The following is a 16,778-nucleotide window of genomic DNA, read 5'->3' as shown; positions in this document are numbered from 1 at the left end:
GGGGGACCGCGGCCCAGGAGTGGGGAGGGGGGGGGCGCCGCGGCCCAGGAGTGGGGAGGAGGGGGGGGACCGCGGCCCAGGAGTGGGGAGGGGAGGGGGGGGACCGCGGCCCAGGAGTGGGGGGGCACCGCGGGCGGGCGGTCAGCGCGGCCCAGGAGTGGGGAGGGGAGGAGGGGCGCCGCGGCCCAGGAGTGGGGGGGCACCGCGGGCGGGCGGTCAGCGCGGCCCAGGAGTGGGGGGGCGCCGCGGGCCAGGAGTGGGGGGGCGCCGCGGCCCAGGAGTGGGGGGGCGCCGCGGGCGGGCGGTCAGCGCGGCCCAGGAGTGGGGGGGCGCCGCGGGCGGGCGGTCAGCGCGGCGTCCCGCGGGCCTGGCGCGGAGGGCGGGGCCTGCTGCGGGCGGGGTGCGGGCCGGGGCGGGGCGGGGCGGGGCTTGCGCGGCAGGCTCCGGCCGGGGCCGGGGCACCGCGCGGCCATGGGGAACCGCAGCGCCGCGGCGGGCGCGGGGCTCGCGGGGCCCCCGGCGGGGCGCGGGCCGGCGGGCGCGGCGGGCGCGGCGGCGCTGGCGGGCGGCGTGGTGCTGATCGCCGCCGTGCTGGCGGGGAACGCGCTGGTGTGCGCCAGCGTGGCCGCGGAGCGCGCGCTGCGGACGCCCACCAACTTCTTCGTGCTGAGCCTGGCGGCCGCCGACCTGCTGCTGGCGCTGCTGGTGCTGCCGCTCTTCGTCTACTCCGAGGTGAGCGGGCGGCGCGGCCGACCCCGCGTCCCCCGACGGGCCCCGGCCTCCGCCCCGGCCTCCGCCCCGGCCTCCGCCCCGGGCCGCCTCCGCCCCGGCCTCCGCCCCGGCCTCCGCCCCGGCCTCCGCCCCGGCCTCCCGCCCCGGCCTCCGCCCCGGCCTCCGCCCCGGCCTCCCGCCCCGGCCTCCGCCCCGGGCCGCCTCCGCCCCGGCCTCCCGCCCCGGCCTCCCGCCCCGGCCTCCGCCCCGGGCCGCCTCCGCCCCGGCCTCCCGCCCCGGCCTCCGCCCCGGGCCGCCTCCGCCCCGGCCTCCCGCCCCGGCCTCCGCCCCGGCCTCCGCCCCGGCCTCCCGCCCCGGGCCGCCTCCGCCCCGGCCTCCGCCCCGGCCTCCCGCCCCGGCCTCCGCCCCGGCCTCCGCCCCGGCCTCCCGCCCCGGGCCGCCTCCGCCCCGGCCTCCGCCCCGGCCTCCCGCCCCGGCCTCCGCCCCGGCCTCCGCCCCGGCCTCCCGCCCCGGGCCGCCTCCGCCCCGGGCCGCCTCCGCCCCGGGCCGCCTCCGCCCCGGGCCGCCTCCGCCCCGCGCTGCGCGCAGCAAAGCCGATTAGGCCGGGCGTCGGGGCGGCGGCCGCGCTGACCTGGGCGGCCAGCGGACGCGCGGAGCGGGGTAAGCTCCGGATCACCTCAGCTCCCCGCGCCGGCGCCCTCCCTGAGCGGAGCCTCAGCTGCCTCCGTGTCTGTGGAGCTGAGGAATCGAACCCGGGACTGCGTGCGTGCGTGCATGCGTGCGTGCGTGCATGCATGCGGGGCCAGCGCTCCACCGCGGGGCCTCCATCCCGCCCGCGGTCTTTGCATTCTAAAGCTCACGGGTCAGGGGGAGAGCCAGGCTGAGGAGGAGGAGCTGAGGTGGAGGAGGAGCTGAGGAGGAGGAGCTGAGGAGGAGGAGGAGCTGAGGTGGAGGAGCTGAGGAGGAGGAGCTGAGGTGGAGGAGCTGAGGAGGAGGAGCTGAGGAGGAGGAGCTGAGGAGGAGGAGGAGCTGAGGAGGAGGAGGAGCTGAGGTGGAGGAGCTGAGGAGGAGGAGCTGAGGAGGAGGAGCTGAGGAGGAGGAGCTGAGGAGGAGGAGCTGAGGAGGAGGAGCTGAGGTGGAGGAGCTGAGGAGGAGGAGGAGCTGAGGAGGAGGAGCTGAGGAGGAGGAGGAGCTGAGGAGGAGGACCTGAGGAGGAGGAGCTGAGGAGGAGGAGCTGAGGAGGAGGAGCTGAGGAGGAGGAGCTGAGGTGGAGGAGGAGCTGAGGAGGAGGAGCTGAGGTGGAGGAGCTGAGGAGGAGGAGCTGAGGTGGAGGAGCTGAGGAGGAGGAGCTGAGGAGGAGGAGCTGAGGAGGAGCAGGAGCTGAGGTGGAGGAGCTGAGGAGGTGGAGGAGCTGAGGTGGAGGAGCTGAGGAGGAGGAGGAGCTGAGGTGGAGGAGGAGCTGAGGAGGAGGAGCTGAGGAGGAGGAGCTGAGGAGGAGGAGCTGAGGTGGAGGAGCTGAGGAGGAGGAGCTGAGGTGGAGGAGGAGCTGAGGTGGAGGAGGAGCTGAGGTGGAGGAGCTGAGGTGGAGGAGGAGCTGAGGAGGAGGAGCTGAGGTGGAGGAGCTGAGGAGGAGGAGCTGAGGTGGAGGAGGAGCTGAGGTGGAGGAGGAGCTGAGGTGGAGGAGCTGAGGAGGAGGAGCTGAGGAGGAGGAGCTGAGGAGGAGGAGCTGAGGAGGAGGAGCTGAGGTGGAGGAGCTGAGGAGGAGGAGCTGAGGTGGAGGAGGAGCTGAGGAGGAGGAGCTGAGGAGGAGGAGCTGAGGAGGAGGAGCTGAGGTGGAGGAGCTGAGGTGGAGGAGGAGCTGAGGAGGAGGAGGAGCTGAGGAGGAGGAGCTGAGGTGGAGGAGCTGAGGTGGAGGAGGAGCTGAGGAGGAGGAGCTGAGGTGGAGGAGCTGAGGTGGAGGAGCTGAGGTGGAGGAGCTGAGGAGGAGGAGCTGAGGTGGAGGAGGAGCTGAGGTGGAGGAGCTGAGGAGGAGCTGAGGAGGAGGAGGAGCTGAGGTGGAGGAGCTGAGGAGGAGGAGCTGAGGAGGAGGAGCTGAGGTGGAGGAGCTGAGGTGGAGGAGCTGAGGAGGAGGAGCTGAGGTGGAGGAGCTGAGGTGGAGGAGCTGAGGAGGAGGAGCTGAGGTGGAGGAGCTGAGGTGGAGGAGCTGAGGTGGAGGAGCTGAGGAGGAGGAGCTGAGGTGGAGGAGCTGAGGTGGAGGAGCTGAGGAGGAGGAGCTGAGGTGGAGGAGCTGAGGTGGAGGAGCTGAGGAGGAGGAGCTGAGGTGGAGGAGCTGAGGAGGAGGAGGAGCTGAGGAGGAGGAGCTGAGGTGGAGGAGCTGAGGTGGAGGAGGAGCTGAGGAGGAGGAGGAGCTGAGGAGGAGGAGCTGAGGTGGAGGAGCTGAGGTGGAGGAGGAGCTGAGGAGGAGGAGCTGAGGTGGAGGAGCTGAGGAGGAGGAGCTGAGGTGGAGGAGCTGAGGAGGAGGAGCTGAGGTGGAGGAGGAGCTGAGGTGGAGGAGCTGAGGAGGAGCTGAGGAGGAGCTGAGGTGGAGGAGCTGAGGAGGAGGAGGAGCTGAGGAGGAGGAGCTGAGGAGGAGGAGCTGAGGAGGAGGAGCTGAGGTGGAGGAGGAGCTGAGGAGGAGGAGCTGAGGTGGAGGAGGAGCTGAGGTGGAGGAGCTGAGGAGGAGGAGCTGAGGAGGAGGAGCTGAGGTGGAGGAGGAGCTGAGGAGGAGGAGCTGAGGTGGAGGAGGAGCTGAGGTGGAGGAGCTGAGGAGGAGCTGAGGAGGAGCTGAGGTGGAGGAGCTGAGGAGGAGGAGCTGAGGTGGAGGAGCTGAGGAGGAGCTGAGGAGGAGGAGCTGAGGTGGAGGAGGAGCTGAGGAGGAGCTGAGGTGGAGGAGGAGCTGAGGTGGAGGAGCTGAGGAGGAGGAGCTGAGGTGGAGGAGCTGAGGAGGAGGAGGAGCTGAGGTGGAGGAGGAGCTGAGGTGGAGGAGCTGAGGTGGAGGAGGAGCTGAGGTGGAGGAGGAGCTGAGGAGGAGGAGGAGCTGAGGAGGAGGAGCTGAGGAGGAGGAGCTGAGGTGGAGGAGCTGAGGTGGAGGAGGAGCTGAGGTGGAGGAGGAGCTGAGGAGGAGGAGCTGAGGAGGAGGAGGAGCTGAGGTGGAGGAGGAGCTGAGGTGGAGGAGCTGAGGTGGAGGAGGAGCTGAGGTGGAGGAGCTGAGGTGGAGGAGGAGCTGAGGTGGAGGAGCTGAGGAGGAGGAGGAGCTGAGGAGGAGGAGCTGAGGTGGAGGAGCTGAGGTGGAGGAGGAGCTGAGGTGGAGGAGGAGCTGAGGTGGAGGAGGAGCTAAGGAGGAGGAGCTGAGGAGGAGGAGGAGCTGAGGAGGAGGAGCTGAGGAGGAGGAGGAGCTGAGGAGGAGGAGCTGAGGTGGAGGAGCTGAGGAGGAGGAGGAGCTGAGGAGGAGGAGCTGAGGTGGAGGAGGAGCTGAGGAGGAGGAGCTGAGGTGGAGGAGGAGCTGAGGTGGAGGAGCTGAGGTGGAGGAGGAGCTGAGGAGGAGGAGCTGAGGAGGAGGAGCTGAGGAGGAGGAGCTGAGGTGGAGGAGCTGAGGAGGAGGAGCTGAGGTGGAGGAGGAGCTGAGGTGGAGGAGGAGCTGAGGTGGAGGAGCTGAGGTGGAGGAGGAGCTGAGGAGGAGGAGCTGAGGTGGAGGAGCTGAGGAGGAGGAGCTGAGGTGGAGGAGGAGCTGAGGTGGAGGAGGAGCTGAGGTGGAGGAGCTGAGGAGGAGGAGCTGAGGAGGAGGAGCTGAGGAGGAGGAGCTGAGGAGGAGGAGCTGAGGTGGAGGAGCTGAGGAGGAGGAGCTGAGGTGGAGGAGGAGCTGAGGAGGAGGAGCTGAGGAGGAGGAGCTGAGGAGGAGGAGCTGAGGAGGAGGAGCTGAGGAGGAGGAGCTGAGGAGGAGGAGCTGAGGTGGAGGAGCTGAGGAGGAGGAGCTGAGGTGGAGGAGGAGCTGAGGTGGAGGAGGAGCTGAGGTGGAGGAGCTGAGGAGGAGGAGCTGAGGAGGAGGAGCTGAGGAGGAGGAGCTGAGGAGGAGGAGCTGAGGTGGAGGAGCTGAGGTGGAGGAGGAGCTGAGGAGGAGGAGGAGCTGAGGAGGAGGAGCTGAGGTGGAGGAGCTGAGGTGGAGGAGGAGCTGAGGAGGAGGAGCTGAGGAGGAGGAGCTGAGGTGGAGGAGCTGAGGTGGAGGAGCTGAGGTGGAGGAGCTGAGGAGGAGGAGCTGAGGTGGAGGAGGAGCTGAGGTGGAGGAGCTGAGGAGGAGCTGAGGAGGAGGAGGAGCTGAGGTGGAGGAGCTGAGGAGGAGGAGCTGAGGAGGAGGAGCTGAGGTGGAGGAGCTGAGGTGGAGGAGCTGAGGAGGAGGAGCTGAGGTGGAGGAGCTGAGGTGGAGGAGCTGAGGAGGAGGAGCTGAGGTGGAGGAGCTGAGGTGGAGGAGCTGAGGTGGAGGAGCTGAGGAGGAGGAGCTGAGGTGGAGGAGCTGAGGTGGAGGAGCTGAGGAGGAGGAGCTGAGGTGGAGGAGCTGAGGTGGAGGAGCTGAGGTGGAGGAGCTGAGGTGGAGGAGCTGAGGAGGAGGAGCTGAGGTGGAGGAGCTGAGGAGGAGGAGGAGCTGAGGAGGAGGAGCTGAGGTGGAGGAGCTGAGGTGGAGGAGGAGCTGAGGAGGAGGAGGAGCTGAGGAGGAGGAGCTGAGGTGGAGGAGCTGAGGTGGAGGAGGAGCTGAGGAGGAGGAGCTGAGGTGGAGGAGCTGAGGAGGAGGAGCTGAGGTGGAGGAGCTGAGGAGGAGGAGCTGAGGTGGAGGAGGAGCTGAGGTGGAGGAGCTGAGGAGGAGCTGAGGAGGAGCTGAGGTGGAGGAGCTGAGGAGGAGGAGGAGCTGAGGAGGAGGAGCTGAGGAGGAGGAGCTGAGGAGGAGGAGCTGAGGTGGAGGAGGAGCTGAGGAGGAGGAGCTGAGGTGGAGGAGGAGCTGAGGTGGAGGAGCTGAGGAGGAGGAGCTGAGGAGGAGGAGCTGAGGTGGAGGAGGAGCTGAGGAGGAGGAGCTGAGGTGGAGGAGGAGCTGAGGTGGAGGAGCTGAGGAGGAGCTGAGGAGGAGCTGAGGTGGAGGAGCTGAGGAGGAGGAGCTGAGGTGGAGGAGCTGAGGAGGAGCTGAGGAGGAGGAGCTGAGGTGGAGGAGGAGCTGAGGAGGAGCTGAGGAGGAGGAGCTGAGGAGGAGCTGAGGAGGAGGAGCTGAGGAGGAGGAGCTGAGGAGGAGGAGCTGAGGTGGAGGAGGAGCTGAGGTGGAGGAGCTGAGGTGGAGGAGGAGCTGAGGTGGAGGAGCTGAGGAGGAGGAGGAGCTGAGGAGGAGGAGCTGAGGTGGAGGAGGAGCTGACGAGGAGGAGCTGAGGAGGAGGAGGAGCTGAGGTGGAGGAGGAGCTGAGGAGGAGGAGGAGCTGAGGAGGAGGAGCTGAGGAGGAGGAGCTGAGGAGGAGGAGCTGAGGTGGAGGAGGAGCTGAGGAGGAGGAGCTGAGGTGGAGGAGGAGCTGAGGTGGAGGAGCTGAGGAGGAGCTGAGGAGGAGCTGAGGTGGAGGAGCTGAGGAGGAGGAGCTGAGGTGGAGGAGCTGAGGAGGAGCTGAGGAGGAGGAGCTGAGGTGGAGGAGGAGCTGAGGAGGAGCTGAGGAGGAGGAGCTGAGGAGGAGGAGCTGAGGAGGAGCTGAGGAGGAGGAGCTGAGGAGGAGGAGCTGAGGAGGAGGAGCTGAGGTGGAGGAGGAGCTGAGGTGGAGGAGCTGAGGTGGAGGAGGAGCTGAGGTGGAGGAGCTGAGGAGGAGGAGGAGCTGAGGAGGAGGAGCTGAGGTGGAGGAGGAGCTGAGGAGGAGGAGCTGAGGAGGAGGAGGAGCTGAGGTGGAGGAGCTGAGGAGGAGGAGGAGCTGAGGAGGAGGAGCTGAGGAGGAGGAGCTGAGGAGGAGGAGCTGAGGAGGAGGAGGAGCTGAGGAGGAGGAGGAGCTGAGGAGGAGGAGCTGAGGAGGAGGAGCGGCTCCAGCAGGAAGGCTGTGGGCAGGGCCACACCCGAGGTCCGACCCTCCCGGGCGCGGGGGCGCCGGGCCCCTCCCCGGCCCGCAGTCCGGTCCCGCGAGCCCCGCGTCCGCGCAGGTGCAGGGCGGAGTGTGGCTGCTCAGTCCGCGCCTCTGTGACGCGCTCATGGCCATGGACGTCCTGCTGTGCACGGCCTCCATCTTCAACCTGTGCGCCATCAGCGTGGACAGGTGAGCGCGCGCGGGGGACGGGGAGGGGAGCGCGGGGACGGGGAGGGGAGCGCGGGGACGGGGAGGGGAGCGCGGGGACGGGGAGGGGAGCGCGGGGACGGGGAGGGGAGCGCGGGGACGGGGAGTCGGGGAGGGGAGCGCGGGGACGGGGAGGGCGGGGACGGGGAGTCGGGGAGGGGAGCGCGGGGACGGGAGTCGGGGAGGGGAGGGCGGGGACGGGGAGGGGAGCGCGGGGACGGGGAGGGGAGCGCGGGGACGGGGAGGGGAGCGCGGGGACGGGGAGCGCGGTGACGGGGAGGGGAGCGCGGGGACGGGGAGTCGGGGAGGGGAGCGCGGGGACGGGGAGGGGAGCGCGGGGACGGGGAGGGGAGCGCGGGGACGGGGAGGGGAGCGCGGGGACGGGGAGGGCGGGGACGGGGAGTCGGGGAGGGGAGCGCGGGGACGGGGAGGGGAGCGCGGGGACGGGGAGTCGGGGAGGGGAGCGCGGGGACGGGGAGTCGGGGAGGGGAGCGCGGGGACGGGGAGTCGGGGAGGGGAGCGCGGGGACGGGGAGGGGAGCGCGGGGACGGGGAGGGGAGCGCGGGGACGGGGAGGGGAGCGCGGGGACGGGGAGTCGGGGAGGGGAGCGCGGGGACGGGGAGGGCGGGGACGGGGAGTCGGGGAGGGGAGCGCGGGGACGGGGAGGGGAGGGCGGGGACGGGGAGGGGAGCGCGGGGACGGGGAGGGGAGGGCGGGGACGGGGAGGGGAGCGCGGGGACGGGGAGTCGGGGAGGGGAGCGCGGGACAGTGAGCGCGGGAGGGGAGGCCAGCCGGGAGAGAGTGGGCGCCGCCGCCGCCTCCGCGTCCTCACCGCGCCCGCCCCGCCGCGCCCGCCGCGCCCGCCCGCAGGTTCGTGGCCGTGGCCGTGCCGCTGCGCTACCACCGCCAGGGACGGCGCCAGCTGCTGCTCATCGCAGCCACGTGGCTGCTCGCGGCGGCCGTGGCGGCGCCCGTGCTGTGCGGCCTCAACGACGTGCGCGGCCGGGACCCCGCGGTGTGCCGCCTGGAGGACCGCGACTACGTGGTCTACTCGTCCGTGTGCTCCTTCTTCCTGCCCTGCCCGCTCATGCTGCTGCTCTACTGGGCCACCTTCCGAGGCCTGCGCCGCTGGGGCGCCGCCCGGCGCGCCAAGCTGCACGGCCGCGCGCCCCGCCGGCCCAGCGGCCCCGGGCCCCCGCAGGACCCCCGCGCCCCCGACGGCGCGCCCCCGGAGCCGGGCCTCCCCGAGAGCCCGTCCCCCGAGCCGGGCCTCCCCGAGAGCCCCTGCTGCCCCGAAGATCAGGCTCCCGACGCCGACCCCGAGGCGGCGCTCCCCCACGAGTCCCGGACGCCTTCCTGGCGGAGGACGCGCCCCAAGATCACGAGCCGGGAGCGCAAGGCCATGAGAGTCCTGCCAGTGGTCGTCGGTGGGTTCCCGCCCTGGGGCGGGGCCGTGGAGGGGAGGAGCTGGAGGGGTGGGCGTGGCCGCGGAGGGGAGGAGCCAGGGTGGTGGGGCGGGGCCGTGGGGGAGGAGTCGGGTGGTGGGGCGGGGCCGTGGAGGGGAGGAGCTGGAGGGGTGGGCGTGGCCGCGGAGGGGAGGAGCCCGGGTGGTGGGGCGTGACCGCGGAGGGGAGGAGCCCGGGTGGTGGGGCGGGGCCGTGGGGGAGGAGTCGGGTGGTGGGGCGGGGCCGTGGAGGGGAGGAGCTGGAGGGGTGGGCGTGGCCGCGGAGGGGAGGAGCCCGGGTGGTGGGGCGGGGCCGTGGGGGAGGAGTCGGGTGGTGGGGCGGGGCCGTGGAGGGGAGGAGCTGGATGGGGTGGGTGTGGCCGCGGAGGGGAGGAGCCGCGTGACAGGTGCAGAGGGTGGGCGGGGCCGTGGAGGGGAGGAGCTGGAGGGTGGGCGTGGCCGCGGAGGGGAGGAGCCAGGGTGGTGGGGCGGGGCCGTGGAGGGGAGGAGCTGGATGGGGTGGGTGTGGCCGCGGAGGGGAGGAGCCGCGTGACAGGTGCAGAGGGTGGGCGGGGCCGTGGAGGGGAGGAGCTGGAGGGTGGGCGTGGCCGCGGAGGGGAGGAGCCAGGGTGGTGGGGCGGGGCCGTGGAGGGGAGGAGCCGCGTGACAGGTGTAGAGTGGGCGGGGCCGTGGGGGGAGTCGGGTGGTGGGGCGGGGCCGTGAAGGGGAGGAGCCGCGTGACAGGTGCGGAGTGGGCGGGGCCGTGGAGGGGAGGAGCCCGGGTGACAGGTGCAGAGGGTGGGCGGGGCCGTGGAGGGGAGGAGCCCGGGTGACAGGTGCAGAGGGTGGGCGGGGCCGTGGAGGGGAGGAGCCCGGGTGACAGGTGATGAGGGTGGGCGGGGCCGTGGAGGGGAGGAGCCGGGTGACAGGTGCAGAGGGTGGGCGGGCGGGGCCATGGAGGGGAGGAGCCGGGGTGACAGGTGCAGAGTGGGCGGGGCCGTGGGGGAGGAGTCGGGTGGTGGGGCGGGGCCGTGGAGGGGAGGAGCCCGGGTGGTGGGGCGGGGCCGTGGAGGGGAGGAGCCCGGGTGGTGGGGCGGGGCCGTGGAGGGGAGGAGTCGGGTGGTGGGGCGGGGCCGTGGAGGGGAGGAGTCGGTGGTGGGGCGTGGCCGTGGAGGGGAGGAGTCGGGTGGTGGGGCGGGGCCGTGGAGGGGAGGAGTCGGGTGGTGAGGCGGGGCCGTGGAGGGGAGGAGCCCGGGTGGTGGGGCGGGGCCGTGGAGGGGAGGAGCCCGGGTGGTGGGGCGGGGCCGTGGAGGGGAGGAGCCCGGGTGATGGGGCGGGGCCGTGGAGGGGAGGAGTCGGGTGGTGGGGCGGGGCCGTGGAGGGGAGGAGCCCGGGTGGTGGGGCGGGGCCGTGGAGGGGAGGAGCCCGGGTGGTGGGGCGGGGCCGTGGAGGGGAGGAGCCCGGGTGGTGGGGCGGGGCCGTGGAGGGGAGGAGCCCGGGTGGTGGGGCGGGGCCGTGGAGGGGAGGAGCCCGGGTGGTGGGGCGGGGCCGTGGAGGGGAGGAGCCCGGGTGTTGGGGCGTGGCCGTGGAGGGGAGGAGCCCGGGTGGTGGGGCGGGGCCGTGGAGGGGAGGAGCCCGGGTGGTGGGGCGGGGCCGTGGAGGGGAGGAGTCGGGTGGTGGGGCGGGGCCGTGGAGGGGAGGAGCCCGGGTGGTGGGGCGGGGCCGTGGAGGGGAGGAGCTGGTGGCGGGGCGGGCGGGCTGGCGGGCGGGCGGGCCCGGCGCGCGCCGCTCACGGCCTGGTCCCCAGGCGTCTTCCTGGTGTGCTGGACGCCCTTCTTCGTGGTGCACATCACGCGGGCGCTGTGTCCCTCCTGCTCCGTGCCTCCGCGGCTGGTCAGCGCAGTCACCTGGCTGGGCTACGTCAACAGCGCCCTCAACCCGCTGATTTACACCGTCTTCAATGCCGAGTTCCGCAACGTCTTCCGGAAGGCCCTGCGCCTCTGCTGCTGAGCCGCTGAGCCACCGGCGCCCCCGGGTCGGCCCCGGGTCGGGGGATCCCTTTCTCCCTCTGGGGACGCTGTCCGCTGGCCCCGAGGGCAGTGCTGGGCTCCCGGGCCACGAGGGCCCGCGCGGCCAGCCCCTTCCCGAAGGCCCAGGCAAAGTGGGCTCGGGCGGAGGGCAGTCAGGAGAGGCCCAGGCCTAGGGCAGGAGGGAGGCCCGAGGGCCCCGACGGCCCTGCCCGGGCGCGGACGGCTCCCCTGCTCCCAACCCGGCTGCTTCTTCCCGTCCTGTCAGCGCCCTGCTGGGAGCTTTGCTGTGGAGGTTGCCCCAGCCACAGCGGGCACTGGTGTGTGTGTTCTCAAGACTGGGAAATCCCGGGCTCTGGGTTCTGGAGCTGTAGGCACAGTCTCAGTACCCAGGGCCGCCAGGGCCGCCACCCTCCCCCCAGCCTCCGGCTTCCTCCGGGAAGCCTCCAGAATTCCCCTCAGGGAGCCGACCGGGTCTGGAGTGCCTGTCTTTCCCGGGGTGGGTGTGTCCCCGGCCGCACAGGGCCTGGGGGCGGTGGGAGCTAGGGCTCTCTGGAGCTGTCCCTGGGGACCTGAGGGCACCAGCGGGGCCCAGCCTTGACCATGCCTGTTGAACAGCTCTGCAGACAAAAATAAAGGCAAAGACTCCTGTGAGTGAGAGGCTCCTCAAAAATCAAGGGTGACCACAAGCCTCACTGGGTGGAGACACCCAACACCCACAAGACCCCCAAGCTTCTCCTTCAAAGACGACGACGGGAGAGCAATGCCAGGGGCCTGATGGTGCCATGGCCCCAACACCCATCACCCATGCTGGTGTTCTGGGATGCTCTCACATGCCACCCTGGAGGCACGGACTCTGCATGCCTTCTGAAGGCTTTTTTTTTTGGGGGGGGGTCCGGTCGTGGGGCCTGAACTCTGGGCCTGGGCGCTGTCCCTCAGCTCTTCAGCTCAAGGCTAGCGCTCTACCACTTGAGCCACAGCGCTACTTCCGGCTTTTTTCCTTTTATCTTGTGTGGTGCTGGGGAATTGAACCCAGGGCCTCATGCATGCAAGGCAAGCGCTCTACCACTGAGCCAACTTCGCAGGCCCATATGAAGGCTGCTTTCTGATCAGCAATAACCTGGACGAGTCCAGGTTCAAGGAGTTGGGGTACAGAATTTGCCGGCCCCCACTCCTTTGTCCCTTCATCTCTGTGGCTGTAAGGCTTTGAACCCTAGCAGACAAACTCAGCTCTACTCAATTGGAGTCCTGGCGGGCTGGACAGGGCCAAGAGCAAAGTCCATGTTGAACAGTGGCCTTCTGTCCCCAGAGATGGCTTCTGGGAGCAGGGTCAGCATGAAGGAGTGCCAGGGCCACTCTGGCAGAAATTCACGGTGTGACTATGAGGACTTACTTGGTGGGGAAACACCACAGAGGCTCAGAGCCTGCCAGGCTGGCTGTGGAGAGCTGGGAGAGCAGGCAGGGAGTCCCAAGAATCCAAGGCTTTTGGGTTCATATGCTCTTCTGACACTGGCTCCCCACTCTACTGTTTCCTAAAACTACAGGGCTCTTCCAGCCACAGGAGAACCTTCTGGTAGGCATGTGAACTAGCTTGGTACAGGAGAGAGGCCGAATTTGTGTGTGTGTGAACTTTTGTGGCATGGGATTTGAGCTCAAGGCCGAGCACTACCACTACAGCCATATGCCCAGCCCTTTTGTACTTTCAGGTTATTTTCAGACAGGATCTTATTTCTGAGAGTGGCCTTAGCACAGTCCTCCCACCTCAGCTACTTACGTGGCCAGGGTGACAGGTACACAGTACCACACCCTCTTTCATCTCTGTTACACAAATGTGAAGGATTATGAGTCACTGTGTCTGGCAGGCTGAATTTTTTTTAGCACGTCATGGTATGAACCTGGTAAACATATATCTCAGAGACACTGCTTTAGAGGCTAATGTTGGAATCACTATAGCTTTTGTTTTTGTGCTGGTTCTGGGGCTTGACCTAAGAGCCTAGACTCAAAGCTGGTGCTCTACCACTTGAACCAAAGCTCCAGTCCTGCTTTTTAGTGGTTAATTGGAGATCAGAATCTCATAGATTTTTTTCCTTCCTGGATTGAACTGTGATCTTCAGATCTTTCTTAGCCTCCTGAATAGGATTCCAGGTGTGAGCCACCAGTGCCTGGCTAGAATCACTATTTTTTAATTTTTTTTTTTTGGGTGTGTGTGTGGGGGTCCGGTTGTGGGGCCTGAACTCTGGGCCTGGGCGCTGTCCCTCAGCTCTTCAACTCAAGGCAAGCGCTCTAGCACTTGAGCCACAGCGCCACTTCCGGCTTTTTTCTTTTTTCTTATGTGGTGCTGAGGAATCGAACCCAGGGCTTCGTGCATGCAAGGCAAGTGCTCTACCACTGAGCCACTTTCCCAGCCCCTAATTTTATTTTTTAAAATCAGTTGTGGGGCTTGAGCTCTGGGCCTGGGTGCTGTCCTCAGCTCTTCAGTTTAAGGTGAGCATTGTACCTCTCGAGCCACAATGCCACAGCTGGTTTTCCAGTGGTTAATTGGAGATAAGAGTCTCACTGACTTTCCTGCTCAGGCTGGCTTTGAACTGCAATCCTCACATCTGACTCCTGAGAAGCTAGAATTACAGGTGTGAGACACCAGGGCCTGGATTAGAATCACCATTTTTTTGTGGGTCATGGGGCTTGAATTCTGGGCCTAGATGCTGTCCCTCAGCTCTTTGGCTGAAGGCAAACCATCTACCTCTTGAGCCACAGCACCACTTCTGTTTTTTTTTCTGGTGGTTTATTGGAGATAAGAGTCTTATGGACTTTCCTGCCTGGGCTGGCTTTACCTGCGATCCTCAGATCTCAACCTCATGAATAGTAGGATTACAGGCATGAGCCACCGGTGCCTGGCTTTAGAATCACCATTTTTAAGACATCCAAAACTTACTGGGCAAGGCCAAGCCTCTTCCTCCAGGCCCTCATGGAGCCTGCACCTCCTCTCCACGCCCAGAGGAGCCTCTGGATTTGAGAGCAAGGGGATGGGACCGGGTCATAAGACTACTTCCCAAAACATGAAAAAGCCTCTGAAATATCAGCGGCCATCTGGCAGCTCTCCTAGTCAATGGTGGAGGAAGGTATTTTTCCAGGGCTGTTCCAGGTCATATCCAAACATGCGAGGTGAGCCCTGGAAGCCAGCTTGCACAGAGCTGCATCACAGGAAGGAAGCAGACAAAAGACGACCAGGACTTTGCATGCGGAAGCTCAAATCAGCAAGCTGGACATTTCACTGCAGGACACAGGCTGCTCTGGCACCTTCTGAGAGTCCTCTGAGCACCTCAGGCCAGGGCTGCAGGAGAAGAGGAGCTGGCTCCATCACTAAGTGGACACAACACCCTCACAGGACCATTTCTGCTCAAAGACAGACCGTGGGGCGTGTCCTCAGAGTTACAATGCGCCTATGTCAAGTGCTGGCTGAGGAGGTGAAGGTGACACCCCCGTCACTGCAGAGGCCCCCGCCCCACACAAGGGCGCCGTGGCGCCGGACAGGTGGAGTGTGCCGTCTGGGTGATCAGGAGGGCCTTGGAGCACTGTGTGTGTGACTCAGGTCCCAGGGCTGAGTTGACTGACGGGGTGGGTGGGGACTTTATTTACAACTCTATCGACAGACACACATGTATGTAGACACACTGACGCACAAGGGATGAAAGAGCACCGGGCTGGGCGAGGACCCGGGGCCACAGCGCCACCAACACTCCTCAGGTCTCCATGGTAGTTCAATGCCAAGGGCACGGTGACACGCGTATTTCCCAAGTCTCTGGTTGGGAGTTCATGTCCAAGGGCGCAGCCACTCAATCTGTTCATTACTTGTCCAGCAAGTTTCTTTGCCTTCCCAGGGCCTTCCCCAGCCTCGGGGAGTCCTGACCTGGGACGCGGTGCAGGGAGGAGCCCGGGTCACACAGTGACCTTCTCAATCACACTCTCCTCCACGTGGACTTCGTCTGCCTGGACAGTGACTGAAGTGGACTGGCCACATATGTGCTGGTGGTCTTTCCAGTCCTGAAAGGAAACAAACCCATGTGACGAGGAGGGCCACGGAGGAAGCAGGACACGGGCGGGCCTGAGCAGGGCCCCAGCCCTCCCCGCCCTCCAGAGGCTCTGCCTGTGAAGGAAGCCCTCCCCACGCGGAGTCCCAGACCCAGGAGCCGACTTCCCCTCCCAGCAGGTCTCAGTTCAGACAGAGCTTGGGCCCACAGCCTTTGCACGCCACGCAGGCTCTCTTCCACTAAGCTGGAGCCCTTATCCTTCAACGAGTTTTTTCTGCTGTTGGGAATTTAAACAAAGAAATTAAGCTGGGTGGATGTGGTGGCACACAGTTGCCCTTCCTGCAACAACAGGAAGTCCAAAGTGGAAGGGCAGAGGGCAGGGACTGGGCTTGGGTAAGAAGAGAGATCATATCTCAAAAGTGACAGGTGAGCTCGGCACCAGTGGCCATGCCTATAACCCTAGCTGCTCAGGAGATCTGAGGACTGAGATGTGAAGTCAGCCCAGGCAGACAAATTTGTATGAGACACATCTCCAGTTAATAAGCAAAAAGGCAGAACTAAAAGTATTACTCAAATGTGGAGTGCTAGTCATGAGCAAAAAGTGGAGTGAGAGTGTGAGGCCCCGAGTTCAAATCCCAGTACTGGGGGAAACAACCAAAAACTAGGCAAGCAGGAACCACGCCTGTACGTGGCGGTGTGACCGGTGTGATCTGCTCCTTGTGACGGTGTGATCTGCTCCTTGTGAAGGTGTGACTGTGTGATCTGCTCCTTGTAACGGTGTGACTGTGTGTGATCTGCTCCTTGTAATGGTGTGACTGTGTGATCTGCTCCTTGTAACGGTGTGACTGTGTGATCTGCTCCTTGTAATGGTGTGACTGTGTGTGATCTGCTCCTTGTAATGGTGTGACTGTGTGATCTGCTCCTTGTGAAGGTGACTGTGTGTGATCTGCTCCTTGTAACGGTGTGACTGGTGTGATCTGCTCCTTGTAACGGTGTGACTGTGTGTGATCTGCTCCTTGTGAAGGTGTGACTGTGTGATCTGCTCCTTGTGAAGGTGTGACTGTGTGTGATCTGCTCCTTGTGAAGGTGTGACTGTGTGTGATCTGCTCCTTGTAACGGTGTGACTGTGTGATCTGCTCCTTGTGAAGGTGTGACTGGTGTGATCTGCTCCTTGTGAAGGTGTGACTGGTGTGATCTGCTCCTTGTGAAGGTGTGACTGGTGTGATCTGCTCCTTGTAACGGTGTGACTGTGTGTTCTGCTCCTTGTGACGGTGTGACTGGTGTGATCTGCTCCTTGTGAAGGTGTGACTGTGTGTGATCTGCTCCTTGTAACAGTGTGACTGTGTGTGATCTGCTCCTTGTGAAGGTGTGACTGTGTGATCTGCTCCTTGTGAAGGTGTGACTGTGTGATCTGCTCCTTGTGAAGGTGTGACTGGTGTGATCTGCTCCTTGTGACGGTGTGACTGTGTGTTCTGCTCCTTGTGACGGTGTGACTGGTGTGATCTGCTCCTTGTGAAGGTGTGACTGTGTGTGATCTGTTCCTTGTAATGGTGTGACTGGTGTGATCTGCTCCTTGTGAAGGTGTGACTGTGTGATCTGCTCCTTGTGAAGGTGTGACTGTGTGTGATCTGCTCCTTGTAACAGTGTGACTGGTGTGATCTGCTCCTTGTGAAGGTGTGACTGTGTGATCTGCTCCTTGTAACGGTGTGACTGGTGTGATCTGCTCCTTGTGAAGGTGTGACTGGTGTGATCTGCTCCTTGTAACGGTGTGACTGTGTGTTCTGCTCCTTGTGACGGTGTGACTGGTGTGATCTGCTCCTTGTGAAGGTGTGACTGTGTGTGATCTGCTCCTTGTAACAGTGTGACTGTGTGTGATCTGCTCCTTGTGAAGGTGTGACTGTGTGATCTGCTCCTTGTGAAGGTGTGACTGTGTGATCTGCTCCTTGTGAAGGTGTGACTGGTGTGATCTGCTCCTTGTGACGGTGTGACTGTGTGTTCTGCTCCTTGTGACGGTGTGACTGGTGTGATCTGCTCCTTGTGAAGGTGTGACTGTGTGTGATCTGTTCCTTGTAATGGTGTGACTGGTGTGATCTGCTCCTTGTGAAGGTGTGACTGTGTGATCTGCTCCTTGTGAAGGTGTGACTGTGTGTGATCTGCTCCTTGTAACAGTGTGACTGGTGTGATCTGCTCCTTGTGAAGGTGTGACTGTGTGATCTGCTCCTTGTAACGG

The 16,778-nt window shown here is 65.9% G+C and overlaps 2 protein-coding genes across 3 annotated transcripts in view; one reads left to right on the top strand and one right to left on the bottom strand.

The window, feature by feature from the left end:
* Positions 1 to 653: 653 nt before the first annotated feature.
* Drd4 (dopamine receptor D4) lies at positions 654 to 11,174 on the top strand. Its single transcript, XM_070009803.1, has 4 exons — positions 654 to 732; positions 6,919 to 7,031; positions 7,920 to 8,476; positions 10,301 to 11,174. Exons 2-4 carry the CDS (start codon positions 6,967 to 6,969, stop codon positions 10,501 to 10,503), a joined length of 825 nt encoding a protein of 274 aa, XP_069865904.1. The 5' UTR covers positions 654 to 732; positions 6,919 to 6,966; the 3' UTR covers positions 10,504 to 11,174.
* A 2,954-nt stretch (positions 11,175 to 14,128) lies between these two features.
* Positions 14,129 to 16,778, bottom strand: part of LOC138818728 (deformed epidermal autoregulatory factor 1 homolog) — a 36,235-nt gene continuing 33,585 nt past the window's right edge. For both annotated transcript variants that reach the window (XM_070009800.1, XM_070009799.1), the window contains exon 12: positions 14,129 to 14,561. In XM_070009800.1, the coding sequence (XP_069865901.1) occupies positions 14,457 to 14,561 (105 nt within the window). In that variant the 3' untranslated portion in view covers positions 14,129 to 14,456. The remainder of the gene's footprint in view (positions 14,562 to 16,778) is intronic.

The sequence above is a fragment of the Dipodomys merriami genome, unplaced genomic scaffold, assembly GCF_024711535.1.
Source record: "Dipodomys merriami isolate MVZ:Mamm:240054 unplaced genomic scaffold, mDipMer1.0.p SCAF_78, whole genome shotgun sequence".
Lineage (NCBI taxonomy): Eukaryota > Metazoa > Chordata > Mammalia > Rodentia > Heteromyidae > Dipodomys > Dipodomys merriami.
This window is presented reverse-complemented; position numbering and strand designations above follow the sequence as displayed.